At 39.5% G+C, this 20,958-nt stretch overlaps 1 protein-coding gene across 1 annotated transcript in view; it reads right to left on the reverse strand.

Annotated features, from left to right (window-relative positions):
- The window catches only part of CDCA8 (cell division cycle associated 8), a 48,266-nt gene that overhangs the window by 26,803 nt on the left and 505 nt on the right, over positions 1 to 20,958 (reverse strand). Inside the window, exons 2-6 of the mRNA XM_085892632.1 lie at positions 15,717 to 15,847; positions 9,789 to 9,908; positions 9,465 to 9,493; positions 5,495 to 5,534; positions 3,679 to 3,752 (exon numbers count right to left, since the gene is read on the reverse strand). Coding sequence (XP_085748758.1) covers positions 3,679 to 3,752; positions 5,495 to 5,534; positions 9,465 to 9,493; positions 9,789 to 9,908; positions 15,717 to 15,828 — 375 coding nt within the window. The 5' untranslated portion in view covers positions 15,829 to 15,847. The remainder of the gene's footprint in view (positions 1 to 3,678; positions 3,753 to 5,494; positions 5,535 to 9,464; positions 9,494 to 9,788; positions 9,909 to 15,716; positions 15,848 to 20,958) is intronic.

Genomic DNA, 20,958 nt, shown 5'->3' on the forward strand with positions numbered 1-20,958 from the left:
TCGGACATTTTTTTTTAATAAATCATAAAAATGCATCAGAACATGAAACAAATACATGTTAAAATTAGATTACCGCACAATAAACATAAAACGAGAGGCACATAATGTAAAAAACAAAGAATAAAGGAAATAATAAAAATATTCATTTACCTTTTAACTGCTATTCTCGTTACGAACTGCGCCGAATTTCCCTCGCCTGTATCCTCCTTCACGACGTCAGTGAAGATGGCGGTTGCCTTTGCGCAAATTATGGCCTCTGTCACTGTGTCACCAGCGATCTCTTTCTCCTTTATCCACACGAGTAACAACCTCTCCATCTCATCGTTCACTGCCGACCTCCTCTTGGAAATGACAGAGAGGCCTTTGGAAGGAGTCGTCGCTTTTCGGGCTTCCTTTTGTTTTATTATCGTGCCGATCGTAGATATATTACGTCCATATTCTTTTGCGAGATCAATCAAACGCATCCCCTTTTCATACCTTTCTATTATCTCTTGCTTTGTTTGTATGGCCAGAAAAACTCTTCTTCTTCTTTTCTCCTTGTCCACTTTTCTTCATTGCTTTCTAGGGGTCCATTGTGAATAAAAGTTACTGTAATCCACACGCGTACTGTAACACTGTCCGAGCACTTCGTAGCGGGACCATAGACTGTATACAGTATAACTATATTTACAGAGAGGGACGGGGACACGAAGATGCCAGGCAGATTTTAGGCGATAGCCAATGGCAGAGCAGCTACAAGTTTTACGTTCGGGAAACTCTGGGAGCAGCGAAAAGCAGTGCGTACTGTACTGTATTTTTGACTTCGTATCCTGAAACGCCTTCGTAACTAGAGGCAATATTTTCCCGTTCAGGCGCTTCGTAACCTGAAACATTCGTAAGTCGAGTACCACTGTATATGTATATGTATATATATATATATACACATATATATATATATATATATATACACATATATATACACATATATATATATATATATACGCACGCACGCGCGCGCGCGCACGCACGCACGCACGCACGCACACATACTATCCCTGTGTCGTAAGAGGCGACCAGGGTTGCGTCAGGAAGGGCATCCGGCGTAAAACATGTGCCAAATCACTATGCGGATCATGCGGATGATCCGCTGTGGCGACCCCTAAAAGGGAGCAGCCGAAAGAAGATAGATAGATATATATATATATATATATATATATATATATATATATATATATATATATATATATATATATATATATATATATATATATATATATATATACACATACATATATATATACACATACATATATACAGTGGTGCCCCCAGAATCCGAATTTAATTCGTTCCAAGAGGCTGTTCGGATTCCAAAACTATTTTCCCAATAAGAAATAATGGAAAGTGAATTAATCCGTTCCTGGACCCCAAGAAAACCCACTTTCAAGACAGTTTCAACTGAAATTATCCATGTTTAAGGTAAAATAAGATGAGTAAATGACCCTTTCTGGGTCAAGAATCTTTTTCCAAGCCTGGGGGATGAGCAGGAGCATTGTCGCTTTTTCCATCAGGTCTGGATGCAGCTCCGGCCTATCAGTGGCCATTGGGATCTAAAACGTAAACTGTTCAGCCTGGTGGAGGTATGTAATTAACCATGAAGCACCAAATCGTGTTTTATATCCCAGTACACTCTGTGGAGACACAAACGTGCCGTTTTCACCGCACGGTTCCACGAAGATAATCAAGAGGTGAAGCGATTGGGTGACGCAGCATGACGTCACTACCATGCTCGCGAAAAAACCGTTGAGTTCGTTAAAGCCGATTCGTCAGAGGGTTCATTGAATGAGTTCGCTTCACGACGGGTTTTCGTGCTTTTATCGCTTCTTTATTTTTCAGAATCCGACACACGGTCGATTTCGGCAGCTCGAACATGTCAGCGAGATCAGACACACGCGTACCGCTCTCATGCTTCGCGATAAGTTCTTTCTTCAACTCGATTGTCGTTCTCACGGACTTCCTCTTACTCCTATTTGCTTCACTGCTCTTCGTGGTTGCCATGGTGAATGCACAAGGGTGATAATTGAAGAAAAAAAAACAAAAACAGCACAAATCAAGGTGAAAACACGAGGTAAAGTAGCGATCGACACACGAGAGATGCTTTCACGAGTACTTCCACCGACGAACTGAATGAACAAAGCGCGAAGATGCGGGTCGAACAGGCGGGGGAGACACGTGAACAAACATCAACGCCACGTTGTGTTCGGTTTTTAGGGCAAATTTTTCTAGAAAAAATTGTTCGGATTCCAATTTGTTCAAACAATGGGGCGTTCGGATTCTGGGGGCACGACGGTTTTTATATATATATATATATATATATATATATATATATATATATATATATATATATATATATATATATATATATATATATATATATATATATATATACATACATACAACGGTTGTGAACCCAGGGGAAGACGAAGCACCGACACGTATAATTGAGCTATTTACATCTTTGTATTCTGTTTCGCTTTTAAGTATATACTGTATTCATGTGGGCAGATATGCGTTGCGAATATTAGTTCGTTTTAATACGTTATTTCCTTTCTACATTCTGGACTCAAACCATTTCACACATCACCACACCAATTATGATGTCCTCACGTTCTTCCTTCTCGCTTTAGCGGATAATTCAGCACAGCGGGCTCAATAAACACATCCAAAAATATCCTCACGGTTCCTCATCGATGGGAAGTCATCTATCATCATGACTGAAAGGTGCGTGCCAAAACCCTCGGACCTCCCCCCCCCCTTCTTTCCAATAAAGTCGAATGCGGGCACATCGCTCTACCAATTGGGCTTTATTTCCATACAGAATTGCTGAGCATGGCCAATTACTGACTGTGGATGCTAGTCTTGATTTGAGAAAGCTTGGCATCGATACAAGTGGACTCGTACTATGCACCCCCCACTGTTTCTGCGAGTATGTGCATTTGTGCCTTAGACGTTTCCAAACCCTTGGGCCAATTTTCCCAGAATTTTTCTGTACAACATTATTTTTACATGTGGAAGGTCAACATCACAAAAAAGAACAACTTTAAATTCTTTATAATATTGATAGAAAAACAGGAAATAATGATGCTTTGGGCGATCGAGCATCATATATCAGATGCCCTGCCGTATGATGGCAGAGATGTGGCCAGAGCTTAGACTGTGCCTATGCTCTGAAGGTAATGCTGGGGAATCCATTGCATTTAAATATTTTCTGCATGCAGAATATAAAGTAATATACAAAGGGTCCACAGTCGCCAAGGGCCTACCCTGAATAACGAGCAATTGGCCCATTATTGCCAATTGAATTTTTTGCTATAGTTGTAAAACGTACATTTCTGGGCTCAGATGTTTTTGTTGTTTTTCTGGACATCTCTTCCCCTCACCAATTCTTCTACCAAGTGCCCCTCTGTTGTATCCCTTCACACTGCTGTTGGTGTGTTTCCGGATTTGCTCATTTATGACTTTATCTGAGCCAAGAACAATCTTCCTGATATCTTCATATTAAAACTGTAACCTGATCTTAATCAAGTGACTCAACTTGCATCTCAATATGGTCCATCATATTGGCAATCGCCTGCTTGTTGCTAACCTTAATTAGCAAATAAAAAATAAATATTTTAAAATAATGCAAAAGTACAGCCTTGCCTTTGAGGACGGTGTCATTTTTGTCATTCTGGTTTCCAATCCTGCAGCATCCTCTAGTTGCTCGATATCTGTCGCTGTAAAGAAAATAAATAAATAAAACACAGGACCCTCCCAATGACAAAAAAATGAAAACCTCTAAAATGTTGTGAGCAAGAAGTTGATCTCAGATCATCAGTTGGGTTTCAGACCCCATCATTCTATCCTGGACAAGCTGCTTCTACTTTCCAGACAATGGATGGAAGCCCTCGATCTCAGACAGAAGACGACGTCCACATCTCAAGTATTTGATAGTCTGGCACCCGCCTTCATCTCCAAACTCTCTGCTTTTGGCATCCACGGCCACCTCCTTTTGTGGATCACAAACTTTCTCCACACGCATACTCAGCATGTCGCTCTTAAAAGGACACTCATCTCCTATCCCTATCAAGGCTGGAGTGCCCCAAGGCAGTGTCTTGCTTGGAGCCAGTCTTGTTCCTTATCTTCATCAATGATAGTTTCAATTCCCTTGAAAATCCTGCCAATGCATTTGCTGACGATTCCACCTTCTACCGTATCATTGTTCTTGTATTAACCATCATTTATACCTGCGGCTCCAGTCGATCGATCATTCCCCAATTTAAAAAACCTGACTTAAGCCACTGAGATAAAGCTGAAAGAGCAATCTTAAAATTTCTACTTTTTACTGCCTTGGATAATTTGAAAGACAAATGGATCAGGAACTTAAAAGCCAAGGGACACTGCATTGGGAAATTAATATCTTGGCCTGTCTTGGATGCTTGCGAGCATCGACATCCAACAACATTTTGACACCCCTCATATATAATGTATCAATGTATTGATGCAATTCTTCAAACAATGTCTTTCAACCCTGACAAATCCTACACACTCACCGTGTCTCTCAGAAAGGACCGTCTGGCAAACCCTCCCATTTACTTCCTAAACAAATCACTTGAAGAGTTTAAGTGACAAACTTTTGGGCCTCAATGGATCTTTCTTGGGCAGACCATATTTCCAAGATGGCCCCCAAAGCCACCCGCCAACTGGGCATATTCTGTCATGCAAGGTCGTTCTTTGGCCAATTCAAACTTTTGACAACCGACAAAGCCTCAACTTGAAGCTTGATTGAATACTGCTCTCCCCTTTGGGATGGCAACTCTGCTTCACACCTTGCCCTTCTTGATGCCATGGTAAGCAAAGCCCTCAAAATCATTGGGATCTCCTGCGATGAAGCCGAGTGTCTCGGTCTGTTCCTTTCACAACAGACAGGTTGGTGACGTCTCTGTATTCTACAGACTCCTTTTTAGTCTTGCACCATCTGCCCTCAGGTTTCTGCAGAGTGCACAGTCTGCCAGTAATCCTTTTCTTGTTAAAGTCCTAAAATCCCATCTAACTGCTCACTTCTACTCATTTGTTCCTCTTTTCTCTCACCTGTGGAACCAACTTTCCCAGTCTGATCCTCTCCTATTCTTCCGCACAGGGCTTCAAGACAGCTGTTCACCACTACCTCAGGTCACCGCTCCCCCCCACATCCATACTCATGATCTCTTCTACCCCAAATGACCCCCCTTTCCCAGGTCACTGTGACCCCCCCCCCACTCTTAATTTGTCATTTGGTTTGTTCCTTTTCTGTTTCATCCCCACCTTACCCTTCCTCTTCTTCTTCTTCTTGCTTTGTTTCAGCTTGTTCATTCCATGTGTTCTCCCCTCTCCTTGTCCTCACTCCCACTTCTACTCTAGGTATTGGTGTTGCTCTTTCACAAACTTGACCATGTACACAAATTAAAGCAAAATAATTAACGAACCCTTTTATACTTACAATATTGAGAAACTTCATCTGCTCCCTGTTTGTCAGTATCCTGGCAGGTAAAATAAACAGCTTTATGGTCAAACACTTAAAACAGCACTGCACAGGATCAATGGAAGAACTTTTTCTCAGCTCAGAGGAACTCGAGCATAATTCTTGCCAAGCAATAGACTTGTTACAAGTAATCTGGAGATAACAAAATAGTAGGTGCCCAAAAAAAAAGAAAGGAATGCAATTTTGAATGGAAATAATTTAATTATTTTATACAAACAAAACCAAATATTCTGGGGAAGATACAATTAATCAGCAAATATATCTCAATATTGTCCATCATGTTGCCAAAAGTTGTGTGTGCACTTTACTTCTCTGGTGCCGGTTAAAATAAAAAATGCAATCTGAAACAGCTTGTGAGATATTATGGAGTAATCACAATCAAACAAGCTCCAATTCAAGGTCAAAGATGCAAGGCAGAGAAGCTTCAATATTCTTTTCATTATTCACATTCCCAACCACTTCCTCTGTAATGTTAAAATTGCAGCCTCCATTTAAACTTTTTACTGAACTTGTGTCATAGACTCAGAGAAATGCACTTTCAAAAAAATGGCTTCATCGGCATGCTTCACGATCCAAAGGAAACAAATTCCCAAAATGCAGAGAATTTTAAAAGTCCAATGGCTTGCAAAAGTATTCACCCCCTCCTCCAAAGTTTTCACATTTTGATGCCACCTCAGCTTATTTCATGATGCTTTCAAATCATACTTGATGTAGAGTCTTCGCAAACTACTCCAAAGTGATAAAGCGAAAAAATAAACATAAAATGTGAATAAGTTACATCAACACAGAAAATCAGATGATTCTCAGTTGCATAAGTATTCAAACCCTTTGCCTAATTTACCCAAAATCACTTCAGGAGAAAATAATTTGTTTGAAAGGTTATGAAATAAGTGTAATAGGTTTCACCTGTATGTAATCAGTGGTTTAACTTAAATTAAGCTCCCTCACTTATCTAAAGTCTTAAAGTGCAACTCACTTGGGTCAATGAACAAGGCAAACATGAAGACCAAGGAGCTTTCCAAACAAGTCCAAGTAGTGGAGAAGCACCGTTCAGGAGAAGGTTTATAAGAAGATTTCAAAGTCACTCATTGTCCCTTTTTGAGTATGGTGAAATCCATCATGAAGTGGTGGAAGAGGTATCATACCACCCAGACTCTACCAAGAGCAGGTCACCCATCCAAACTCAGCAGCTGGGCAAGCAGGAACCTGGTTCAGGACGTCACTGGAAATCCAACAATAACTTTGAAAGATCTGCAAGGCTCTATGTCCGAGATGAGGGTCAGTGTTTATCAATAAATAATATCGCGTTCCCTTCACAAAGCTGGCATCCATGGATAGGTGGCAAAAAAAGAAGCCATTACTGAAAAAGATGCATCAAAAAGTTCATACGCAGTTTGTGAAAGAGCATCTCAATGATACCGTAGGCATGTGGAGAAATTTTTTTGTCTGACCACAAAACCTAACTTTTTAGTCTAAATTCAAAGCGTTAACATCTGGCGCAAGCCGAACTGCACATCACCCAGTCAACACCATCACCACTGTCAAGCATGGTGGTGGCAGCATCATGTTATGGAGCTGCTTTTCATCAGCAGGGATTGGCAAGCTTGTCCAGATAGAATGGACAATGGATGGTGCAAAGTACAGGAGAATCCTTGATGAAAACCTGCTTGAGTCAGCCATGAATCTGAAACTGGGTAGGAGATTCACATTTCAGCAGGACAGTGATCTGAAGCACAAAGTTACAGCCACACTGAAGTGGCTGAATAAGAAGAAAATAAATGTTTTTGAGTGGCCCAAAGTCCTGACTTGAACCCAACTGAACATTTATGGTGAGGCTTGAAGATTGCAGTCCATTGACGATCCCCATCAAACTTTGCAGAACTAGAGCAATTTTCACGTGAAGAATGGGCAAAGATTTCACCATCTCACTGTGCGAAGCTGGTAGAGACCGACCCAAAACAGTCATTGCTATAAATGGTGCTTCCACCAAGTACTGAGCTAAGGGGCTGAATACTTTTACAACCAGTGAATTTTGCTTTGTACATGTTGTTTTGTAGGTATTCCTGGCATGTATCCTCCTTCAAATATAAGTGTTTCGTTTGATCTCTTCAGTTATGAATAAAAAAGTTCATTTGGAAAAATTGTTTCTATGCAAATCGTAATTCCTCAAAATGTGGCATTATTGGTAGGGAGTGAACACTTTTGCAGGCCATTGTATACAACCAGTTCTGGCACAAGAACAAGATTTCTGGAGTTGCTACATATAATCCATAGCATTAAGCATTTCTCTGTTCCAATAAATCTTTTACTTGATAAACTGCCGACTATTGGTGCTATGGTTATCTCCACCACCGAAGGTGTGTGACAAGGAAGAATTGATTCAATTTTGGGTAAAGATCTGCCCAGATTTGGATCTTTGCCCAAAACTGAGTGCCCTTCCAGTTAAATATGTATTTACTTGTCAAAATAAGATTTTCTGAAGGCTTTACCAAACAAACAAACAAAAAAACATACAGCATGCATACATACATAGAAAGAGTTGGCCCCATTAACTTGGCCTAAACTTCTGGAAAAAAAATTGTGCATAAATGATGGTGACAATGAACCAGTTAAAGTCCATAGAGAGCAGCAAGTTCAGATTGACAGAGAATCAGAGAGAGAGAGAGAGAGAGAGAGAGAGAGAGAGAGAGAGAGAGAGAGAGAGAGAGAGAGAGAGAGAGAGAGAGAGAGTGTGAGATGAGAGCATGGTATTTTCCTGCATTGAAAGAGGCATTCTGAGTAAATGACAAACAACGTTTTTTTTTCTTTCTAGATTTGCAGAGATGGATACTGCAGCAGCTCTCTTCTCAGAAGTGTGGTGGACTGCTCTGCACAGGGTGTAGTCAACAACAAAATGGTACAAAGGATTTTCCAGGGAAGCTGTAAGATTATTGATATCAACAACGATGAAAGTTGGAGCAAAAAAAAACCCCCAAAAAACCAAACAAAAAAAAACAACCTCTTGTTTCAGCTCACAGAAAAATCTGGTAACCATAATCAGAGATGTCCATGAACACCATTAGTAGACAGCTTTGAAAGAAAGCCTTGCCCAGAGGAAAGAAAGCCTTGCCCTTTGTTTGAGGAGGTTAACTTTTTGTTGGACTCTGTCACCTCACCACATGTACGAGAGTCAAGATATTGCATTGGTAATTGGAAGTGTAACAATATGATCTGGTGAGGAAGAGAAAGCAGTTTGTTTAAAGAGGCAGGAATTCCAGGAACTATTGATGTCATGAGCCAAAGATAATGGGCCAATCTGTGAGGGATATAGGCATTTCAGTCCAGAGTAATCTGCCTTGTCAAACCACCATACAGATCGGTACATTATCCGATCTCGGAGGACTGCCAAGGAGGGAAACAGCGACATTGAAGAGGGTATGATCAGAAGAGTGAACAGGAGCAGTTGAGGACAGGCTGTCAATTTAAATTTTTTCTTTTTAAAATAAATAACCAATTTTCTTAAACAAATATTGATGGTGGTTTGCAAACCTGCCGTGGAGGGGAAAAAAATGTGAAGCAAAATTTGGGGAAGCAATCTGTGAGTTTGAGGTCCATGCCTGAAATATTACATCACCTTACAAAGATTAGTTTTGCATTTTTAAAATTTCAATCATTTTATAACTTTTATAATCTTCAAATAAATTTCATAATCTTAACATGACAAGTTTGCATACTTCGGAGCAGATTTAAAATATGCAATGTCATGTCATGTCATGTCATACTACACCATTATCTCTTCTTTTAGATATCAAGTTTCATCTCCACTGCCATTTTGGTACACAGTAGTTTTGCTTCAAAATGCATGAGAAGCACCTGTTCCTCAATAAAAAAAAAATTTAAAGTCAAAAATATTCGCCTGCCAAGTGTTGTGTAGTCAAAGATAACTCACCTCATTGCCACACAACTTTCTCTCCAAATCTACAATGGAAAAAAAAATCTTAATAAAAACTTAAGCACAAATGTATATGAAACAACAAAAGGCAGTCAGAACAACATACAATGAAATTGCTCTTAAAATCTAGCATCTATCAGAGAAGGTAACAACCAATAACAGCAGGGCCATTATAGAATTTTAAGCCTATTATTCATACTTACACTGAAACAAGCATTTCACCATTTTTGTAGCAAAGTAATTTTCAGAACACATTTATATTCTTTTTATTCTTCATCCACAATCTACTCCCTCGAATCCGTCTCAACTGATAGCTCATACCTACGACCTTCATCTTGAGTAGACCTTTCGATACAGATATCAGCAGCTCATTATATATAAGGTTACATTGCTCCATGCAAAGGTCAATGTCCATGTCCATTTTCTGGGAATGCACGAGCACTAAAAACAGCAGAAGAGACAAGAATTATGAATCGCTCATGATTCAAAATCAAAATGCTTTCTCACTCAAACAAATAGCAGAACACTTTTTTAAAAACCAAAAAAAAACAATAACAAGAAGAACAACACAAGACATTCGTCAAGGTGTCAGACAATTTTTGATAAATTGAAAAATGCAAAACAATTGCAAGAAAAACATGGTTATGACACTTTTTCCAGTAATTGTTTACACAGATCACAATCTGTTAAATTTTTATAAAAGTTAGGATAAGGATGAGAGATTGCTGAAATGGAGCTTCACTTTATGAGAATTAAACATCGAAGGCAAAGCCAATGTGATTGCAGATACTCTGACAGGATATAAATAACTCTGGAATTGTTCTCATTGTTAGTTGGAAAGCAAGAATCGCACATTGGTTGTCTGTTGCCTTGGTAATTGTACTAGCTATTGTATTAGTGAATGCTTGCATTAAAACTTGGGTTTCAATCTGTTTGAAAAAAAGTGACAAGTATGGTGAAGATACTCCACAAAGAACACCGAGAAAACTATAGATCCAGTATACAAGAGGATCCTGACAATGAAGGGGAATCTCAAAGTCCTTGTGAGGGGTTTCCTGAAATGAATTACAATTACCCAGACAAGGCGGAATAAATGGAAATGGAGAGACGGTGCAAAATGCAGATTTCGCCGTTCAATGATGAATCTGAGAATAACCAAGACTACATTGCCAGTCTGGCTGACAACATTGGGAGCAAGGTGTGAAGATTCTGCAATATCTTTTCCTTGAACTTATATTGCTTGTATTACTAGTCGAATAATATTTTTTATAAAGCATTGCAGTGAAGTCTGATCCAAATGATTTTAAAGCAATATATGTATTTGTATATTGTAATCAGTAAAAAAGTGTGGTAGATAAAAATATGAGAAAGGAAATAACTTGCACCAAAAACTTTAACATTTTCACGCTCACGCTGACGCTGACGCCGGGGGTATCGCTATAGCTCTCTGTTCTTCGAACAGGCGAGCTAAAAAATGATTATTATACGTGTGATTAATTTGCTTGTTATTGGCGTGAAAAAGATTGCTACGAAAACTATGGTCACACGGGTTTCATGTACGAGACAGAGATGACTGATGATGTGTTCTGAAAGCTATGTGGAATCGAGATGGAAAACTAATGTGATGATATTACAAGACCTGATAATGATGAAAATTAGTCTGACTATACTTGGATTAAAATTGCTTTTCCAGTAATTGCTTTACAGCTCAATATCATCTGTTGGTTTTCAAAATAGCACATGTATAAGATGTGTGATGGTATAATACCTACCCGAGAGTAAACTCATGAGATTTCTGAATAAGACTAGTTAATATCGGAAACTTGGTTAACAAGCTGTCGGACCTTGTGAATAATTAAGTGCACAGTTGGCAAGGGAAAATTTATATGGCAAATGAGAGATTGTGTTTGTGTTTTAAAAAATATATAAATAATGAATACATATACAAGCTATTTCATGCTTGTCACATCAAATGTTCAGAGAAAACTTCAAGTTGATGGTAAATGCAATGATGTGAGAATACCAAGGCAGACAAAAGTGAACATAAACAATTGGGTGTAATGCTGTGCTTGGTGTTGCAATGAAAGTATATTGTTAAACGAAACTGTTTAATAGCTGTTAATGGCATCAAGTAAAGCAATTTATGGTGCGTACAAACTGTTAAATTGTAATCATTGTACCCACTGTGTTCAAGGTTTAACCTTGATTTTGTCTATTTTGGAGTGCTGGAAAGCAGATGAGTTGTGCAGTATATACGATTTTGTCTCATCAAGATTGGAGGCACTTCCACCTGAAGGAGAGCACCCACATTTGGGGAAATTTGGCATTCATCCCATGATCACAGCATGACCCCCTTCCTGAGGAGATTAAATGAGCAGCTGAATGAAAGCCACTAAAGAGGAGATTGGACAACAAGCCTAAACCTGGCGAAGCAAAGAGCTGAATCCACCATGAATGGTGCCTGCCTGTGGATGCGACACTGACAACACTCGCGAACCTCGCTCTGCAAATATTGCTTGGTCTTACCGTTGAGGGGAGAGACACAGCGAGAGCCCTGAGGGTCCATATGGCGAGTCATCTACAACCAAAGCTCTGTACCTATCGGGCCTGCCTTCTCCGTGGCTCAGGAAATGACTTGATTACGTTTCCTGTTGAGTGTTGCTCCATCTACATTGTGGCCTGCTTCACTTTTAGGCATTTGATGACATGTGTTACAGCTTGTAGCTGCTGGTGACCAGGCCGTGAAGCAGGTGGCAGAGTTATTGTGAGGCACATTCACCAACCGGGCCGGGGTGCTATTGGAATGGTTTTCTTCCAGCATTCTTCTTCAATGAGCACTAACTGCCAATTAATATGAATGAACCTGAATAAAAGAGCTCTTTTCTCCTCTAGGAACAGGGAATGATGAATCATGGGTAAAATTGATTTAAATTGTCCCTTTTGGGACAACAGGGGGGGAGTGTGGTGGAAATATTGTTTTTAATAATAGCTTGATGTTTTTTTGGTGTTTGGCTGTGGCCCAATTGAACCTGATGGATTGATTTAACTTCACAAATAAAAGGCTTTTAGTCACACAATAAACATATTAGTAAAACCTGGATGATCGGAACATGATTATTACATTCACTTTACGAGTATGTATTCTGTGTTCAGTATTAATTATACGCATGTATGAGTGTTAGTTGACTTGAAGCTTGTGTGATTTCAAACATGAGCCCCATGGGCATACATATAAGGTCCATGGGGACATAATTGATACAGCTCTGTATTCTTATTGCTACTTAAACTGATAGCCAACAACATACTTATGCTTTTAAATGCTTGCAAAGCTTTGCAATTAACTAATTGTTTTGTCACCATATATGGAGTTGTTCACCAAGAAGGATCATGGGTAAATAATCAAACCCAGAGTGAAGGAAAATGAAAGTGTTGTTTTTTTTTGCATCAAATCCTTGAACAAAGGAAGCAACCCACACATTTGCCTGCATGATTGTAACATATACAGCCCTTAAGATGAGGGAGCCCATTGTCCTGTGAAACGAACTGCTCGCTTGCAATTAAACCACAAATTGAGTGGTAGATAAATTCCCATGCTTGTACATTGTTACTGATATTCCCATGCTCGCACACAAACCATATATGGTGTTCTGCTAATTAGCAGACTGAGGAACATCGAGTGACATGTAGTTTTGCAAAAAATAACATGTACTGTTCATTGTCCGACCCACGCCCCCTCTTTCCCCCTTTCTCTGGAAATAATTTTGCTATAAAAAGCTCGGCTTGTGAACAGAACTCTGAGAGAAGTTACAGTTCATCTTGGTGTTGCTCTGTGAATTTGTTTCTTCCTGAGCACACGTGAATAAATGGTTCAACTGGCACTGGAGTTACATTAGACTCCACTGGAGGTTCGAGTAATTCTAGGACAGTGGCATAGGGCAACTGGTGATTAGTTATTCAAGAAATTTGGGCTCTAGATAAGAACGCAGCATGTGACTTGGTTCCGCTCAGCCAATCAATTAAGATCTGTCATGTGATTGCCAGCACGATTCTCCATTAGTAATGCTAATTCTCTAAATTCTAATAAATGCTAATTTGTAAAATCGTGATTCTCCACTGGAAACAGACACACAGCATTGGATCTGAAGCTGGCTCGAGGTTGGCTGTCAGGTTGGCTGTTGGCTCACCGTCCCTCCGGAGTTATTCAGACAGGCGCTGACCATAACAATATTAAAGGAGTTTGCAGATTTGCCAACAAGGACACCACTAACAGTGAAACAATCATATGGATTTATAAAATAACTTTCATACAAAATCAATGCAAAACTGTTCACAAGCACCTCTGCAAGCAAACTAACATCAAATGGCTCTGTAAGCTTAGGGACAATCTATTTATTATACATGCAGATGTGGGGAAGGGCGAGTAGAGGTAAAATGAGAAATTAAAATTGAGAACTACAATAGAAAAAGAGGATAAGGCCAAATAAAAATTCCAGTTGATTGTCCAGATTTTTTTTTTTTAAAGGTAGGAGGAGGTCCTTTTAATTTATTTTTCTTCAAAATGGACAACAAACCATGAACCCGACACGCCAGTTTTTTTTTTTTTTTAACAGCCCCACACCACTCCCCACCCCCCAAAAAATGACACGAGTCATATACCAGACATATCAGTTTTCCACCCCCAAACAAATATGACATAGGTCAGACCCGACACGCCACATGCACACTCAGCCTATTAAAAAAATACAATCCAAAGTTCTAAACAGATATATGATAAATGTATGGCGAAATACCAAAAAAAAACCCCAAAACGACACTTTGTGCTTGGTAAAATGATTGGCAATGCAAGATGTGGACTCACCAGCTCTCCCTGGTCCAACTCGGTATTAGCTATAAAAACTGTTTCGACATTGGAAAAATGATAGATTCAATGAATGGTGGAAAGGTCCTTCGCAAAGATATGGATTTTTTAAGTGGTGCAAACCGCTTCAATATTTGGTATGTTCTTCCTTCCATCCGTCCGTACATCAAAAATGAAGAAGAGCCTTTCTAACCCACCGTGTTTTGTTCGTTTATAGTTGTCGTTTAGTTTTTCATGTCGTTTAGTTTTTTTGTTTGTTCGTTTTGTTTAGTTTGCCTTAGGACAGTAAGTTCACCCCGCCTGTTGGGTAAGTAACCGTCAGTCCCCCACGGGGTAGTTTTTAAGCGGTGCAGCTGCTTCACTGCAGTCTGCACAGCTTCCTTCGGACACGGGTGCCATTTTTTTCTGAATGTTTGACAAAATAACAAATAATAAGTGAGCACAATATACACCCAAACAAGAAGGTACATACAGAATTGTGCTACTACATGGAAAACAGCATCCTGGTTGCCATGGCAACCACTTTAGATGACATACCTATGTCGCGACACACCGTCTCCACAGTCTGTACCTATGTACCAAATATGAAATGTGAAAGTTGAAAACTTTGGGAGTTAGAGTACGGACGGACGGACAGACAGACACAGACACAGACAAACAGACAGACGGACGGACGACCCGGTATCACATATATATATAGGGCGTATAAAAACGGAGGCGGCTTCAAAAAAGGAAGCGGGCGAGGACGATAAACTGGTATTTTTTTATTATCATTTAGTCAAAGGGAGTGTGGGGCTCATGGGATGAAAATCAAAAGGTTTGAAGAGATGAAAGCAAGGGAAGGGAAAGGAAAGAGATGCATAATGGGAGAGGGCTGTGGTGTTAAATTTCACAATTACAGACTATCCCTTATACATGAAACCAAGATCTTGTCAACACTATTTCTCAGCAATTTGTGTCACATTGCACTATTGCAGTCATTCCCATGCCCTCTTATGCTAGAAATTCACAAGTTTATTGGCAAGGGTTATTCTGGATGGTTTGCCAATTGCCATGGTCTTCCCAGCAGTAGTTAGGGCAGGCATTTGGAATTTGTTCCAGGGTGTCTGTGATAATTCACCTAATCTTCGCAATGGACACTGTGGGATCTTTAATGTCCACCAACAAATGCTGGCAGATGGGACACTCAGTTTAACGTCCATCTGAGGAACGGCACACACATAAATGAACCATCGTGCCTATGAAACACCGGGCTTATAGGCGAGCCAGGATTCAAACCCAGGCGAGACAGCTTAGAGGCAAGTGTACGTACCTCTCGACCATCCTGCCAGCCCATATCAATCTAATGTAACAAAAAGAAAAATAGATTTCTACTACAAAATAAAAATTACCTTGATCATCAAAATCTTTCAGGAAGTTATGGAACTTCATATTTTCCTCCTTTTTCAGACGAGTTGCTGTCTTTTGCTCAGATTTTCTTGTTGTTCTTCTTCTTGGAGCCATGACAATATAATGGGCACCTCTGATACAAATAAAGCACAAACCAAAATGGTTACTTTTACATATACGAGCAACTATTAACAGAAAATGATTTGTCTACTTTAATAACAGGTTTAAAAATAATAATAATAATAATAATAATAATAATAATAATAATAATGAGTAAGGCTCATGGAGAAACAATACAAGAATTGCAATGTCGAGCGGTGTCCCTTCTTAGCTGACTGCAGTAATTAACAAGATCTTGTGAATTTATATTTACGAGCAGAGTACCCAACCTATGGGCGATCTTGATGGGCGATCTTGATCCAAACATGCAAGATGTTCTTCTGACACATACTTTTATTTGGCTGGTGTATAGGTAACTGACAGCTCTGTACAAGCAAAAAAAACATTAAATTTTTTTTTTTTTACCCAGGTTACGTGCATGAAGCAAAAACATACCTCCTGTTTATAATCAGTCAGCTTATTGGACACAGCTACAGCAAGCAATTCCTTGGGCATGGTAACCATTAGAGTGACCAGACCAAAAAAGTAAGTGTAACCACCTGCCATGATCCGGTCTCTGAACCTCAGAGAGTGCTGCAATACCGATGTTCAAAGGCTCAAACTCAGATAACAGACAGGTGATCATCCTCTCGTCGGGATAGGACATTCCAAGCACCCACCCGAAGGGATCGCCTCAGGTTAACCCAAGGAGACCAGTCTGGTGGACGACATCTCAGCACCACCCCGACACAGCACCAGCAATGATGGGTGTCAATTTATTTATTTATTGCAAATTGCAGAAATGATCCTGAATTACCCTCCTTTGTCAATTGACCACTGTGCTATCTACCAACAAGCGCTAGCGAGCAAAGTTATTGACTTTCCTCATGTAAGGACAGTTGTCGTCATGATCGTCAACTCGATTCGTGCCAGAGCTCTGCAACATCGCTCGTTAAAATGGCTACTCAATGAGCTTGATGCCACCCATGGTGAGCTAATCCTCCATGAAGATGCGAGGTGGTTAAGTCGAGGAAAAGTCCTCCAGAAATTTTTAGATCTGATCCCTGAAATTGTCACCTTTCTTAGATCAATAAATGAGATGTACAACGAGCTGTCAGATCATGCGTGGTTGCTAGACTTGGGGTTTCTTGCAGACGTAACAGAAAATTTGAACAATCTGAATCGTGAACGGCAGGGGAGGGATAGAGACTCATCACATGATCGGTGCAGTGAATGCGTTCAAGTTGAAACTGAAACCTGTGGTCCTCCCAGTTGAAGAACGTGACAGAGCACTTCTCAAATCTGGAGAAAATCCTACAAAACGCCAAACAAAAAGAGGTCCAACCAAAAAAAATAAATAATAATAACAATTCTGTGACCATCTGAACAGACTGGAAAAGGAATTCAAGACGATATCAGGAGATAGACAAGAAGGAACAAATCATTTTCTTCAAGTGGACATTGGAGAACTGAGAGCAAACTCTCATCAGGTGTTTGAACAAAGAAGTGGATTCAACATGGAAATAATCACAATGCAAAATGACAGAGCTGAAAGCTTGGTCAAAGGACAAAGACTTATAAACAGAGAGAAGTACCCTCTTCTGACATCCTGTGCATTCAAGGTGAAGGCAAACTTTGGTGCCACATACCTGTGCGAGATGGCTTCTTCCCAGATGAAAATCATCAAATCCAGGTATCACACTCATCTCAGATGCCCATCTGATGGGCTGTACGAGACTGGCCATCTCAAACTACGACCCAGACTTCAAAGCACTCAGAGGTAGTGTGCAAGCACAGGTGTCACATGAATAGGTGAGTGTTATGCATAGAGTACATTTTTGGGGGTTTTAGTGAAGTAGAATTTTAAAGGGGAGATCTTGTGCTGCATTGCCATTCTAAAAGTGATCTTGTGTTTAAAAAAAAAAAACGAGATTAATTCGACTGCATGCAGTCGACAGGTATGCCTCCGCTCTCCCGCACAAACACTTGAGTATTGACATATTTGACCCTTGACCTTTATCATATCTGGCCCAAAATCTAATCAGTTAATTGCCCTGTCTAACTTTACCTTTGTACTAAGTTTGATGAAATCCTGTCCAATATTTCTCGAGTTAGGGCGTAAACAGTAAAATTTCAGAGCTTGACCTTTATCACATCTGGCCCAAAATCTAATCACATAATTGCCCTGCCTTACTTTACCTTTTTACCAAGTTTGATGAAATTCTGTCCAATATTCCTTGAGTTAGGGCGTAAACAGTAAAATTTCAGAGTTTGACCTTTATCACATGTGGCCCACAATCTAATCACATAATTGCCCTGTCTTACTTTACCTTTTTCCCAAGTTTGATGAAATTCTGTCCAATATTCCTTGAGTTAGGGCGTAAACAGTAAAATTTCAGAGTTTGACCTTTATCACATGTGGCCCACAATCTAATCACATAATTTCCCTGCCTTACTTTACCTTTTTACCAAGTTTGATGAAATTCTGTCCAATATTCCTTGAGTTAGGGCGTAAACAGTAAAATTTCAGAGTTTGACCTTTATCACATGTGGCCCACAATCTAATCACATAATTGCCCTGTCTTACTTTACCTTTTTACCAAGTTTGATGAAATTCTGTCCAATATTCCTTGAGTTAGGGCGTAAACAGTAAAATTTCAGAGTTTGACCTTGACCTTTATCACATCTGGCCCAAAATCTAATCAGTTAATTGCCCTGTCTTACTTTACCTTTTTACCAAGTTTGATGAAATCCTGTCCAATATTTCTTGTGAGTGAGGGCATAAACAGTAAAATTTCAGACTTTGACCCTTGACCTTTATCACATGTGGCCCACAATCTAATCACATAATTTCCCTGTCTTACTTTACCCTTTTACCAAGTTTGATGAAATTCTGTCCAATATTCCTTGAGTTAGGGTGTAAACAGTAAAATTTCAGTTTGACCTTGACCTTTATCACATCTGGCCCAAAATCTAATCAGTTAATTGCCCTGTCTTTACCTTTTTCCCAAGTTTGATGAAATTCTGTCCAATATTCCTTGAGTTTGGGCGTAAACAGTAAAATTTCAGAGTTTGACCTTTATCACATCTGGCCCACAATGTAATCACATAATTGCCCTGCCTTACTTTACCTTTTTCCCAAGTTTGATGAAATTCTGTCCAATATTCCTCGAGTTAGGGCGTAAACAGTAAAATTTCAGAGTTTGACCTTTATCACATGTGGCCCACAATCTAATCACATAATTGCCCTGCCTTACTTTACCTTTTTACCAAGTTTGATGAAATTCTGTCCAATATTCCTTGAGTTAGGGCGTAAACAGTAAAATTTCAGAGTTTGACCTTTATCACATGTGGCCCACAATGTAATCACATAATTGCCCTGCCTTACTTTACCTTTTTACCAAGTTTGATGAAATTCTGTCCAATATTCCTTGAGTTAGGGCGTAAACAGTAAAATTTCAGAGTTTGACCTTGACCTTTATCACATGTGGCCCACAATCTAATCACATAATTTCCCTGTCTTACTTTACCTTTTTACCAAGTTTGATGAAATTCTGTCCAATATTCCTTGAGTTAGGGTGTAAACAGTAAAATTTCAGTTTGACCTTGACCTTTATCACATCTGGCCCAAAATCTAATCAGTTAATTGCCCTGTCTTTACCTTTTTCCCAAGTTTGATGAAATTCTGTCCAATATTCCTTGAGTTAGGGCAGAAACAGTAAAATTTCAGAGTTTGACCTTTATCACATCTGGCCCACAATGTAATCACATAATCGCCCTGCCTTACTTTACCTTTTTACCAAGTTTGATGAAATTCTGTCCAATATTCCTTGAGTTAGGGTGTAAACAGCAAAATTTCAGTTTGACCTTGACCTTTATCACATCTGGCCCAAAATCTAATCAGTTAATTGCCCTGTCTTACTTTACCTTTTTACCAAGTTTGATGAAATCCTGTCCAATATTTCTTGTGAGTGAGGGCATAAACAGTAAAATTTCAGACTTTGACCCTTGACCTTTATCACATCTGGCCCAAAATCTAATCAGTTAATTGCCCTGTCTTTACCTTTTTCCCAAGTTTGATGAAATTCTGTCCAATATTCCTTGAGTTAGGGTGTAAACAGTAAAATTTCAGTTTGACCTTGACCTTTATCACATCTGGCCCAAAATCTAATCAGTTAATTGCCCTGTCTTTACCTTTTTCCCAAGTTTGATGAAATTCTGTCCAATATTCCTTGAGTTAGGGTGTAAACAGTAAAATTTCAGTTTGACCTTGACCTTTATCACATCTGGCCCAAAATCTAATCAGTTAATTGCCCTGTCTTTACCTTTTTCCCAAGTTTGATGAAATTCTGTCCAATATTCCTTGAGTTTGGGCGTAAACAGTAAAATTTCAGAGTTTGACCTTTATCACATCTGGCCCACAATGTAATCACATAATTTCCCTGCCTTACTTTACCTTTTTACCAAGTTTGATGAAATTCTGTCCAATATTCCTTGAGTTAGGGTGTAAACAGTAAAATTTCAGAGTTTGACCTTTATCACATCTGGCCCACAATGTAATCACATAATTGCCCTGCCTTACTTTACCTTTTTACCAAGTTTGATGAAATCCTGTCCAATATTTCTTGTGAGTTCGGGCATAAACAGTAAAATTTCAGACTTTGACCCTTGACCTTTATCACATGTGGCCCACAATCTAATCACATAATTTCCCTGTCTTACTTTACCTTTTTACCAAGTTTGATGAAATTCTGTCCAATATTCCTTGAGTTAGGGTGTAAACAGTAAAATTTCAGTTTGACCCTTGACCTTTATCACATCTGGTCCAAAATCTAATCACTTAATTGCCCTGTCTTTACCTTTTTACCAAGTTTGATGAAATTCTACAATTTGCTTCTTGAGTTAGGGCGTAAACGAAAATACGGACGGACACAAAAGGTTGGAGACCACTGGCCGAGACCCCAAAGGTCCGCACACTCCCCTCCAAGATGTCTAGCCTGGGTTCGAATCCCGCACCAGCTATAAACTGTCATCCCGGTGTTGATTCATCAAAGTGCGTCGTCCCTCGGAACGACGTTAAATTGGGAGAGTCTGCCGAATTTAGTTGGTGGATGTTAAAGATCGCCCGGTATCCCTCACGATGAG

Source organism: Eptatretus burgeri, chromosome 8, assembly GCF_056783735.1.
Source record: "Eptatretus burgeri isolate ZD-2024b chromosome 8, Ebu_testis_v1, whole genome shotgun sequence".
In the NCBI taxonomy this organism is placed as follows: domain Eukaryota; kingdom Metazoa; phylum Chordata; class Myxini; order Myxiniformes; family Myxinidae; genus Eptatretus; species Eptatretus burgeri.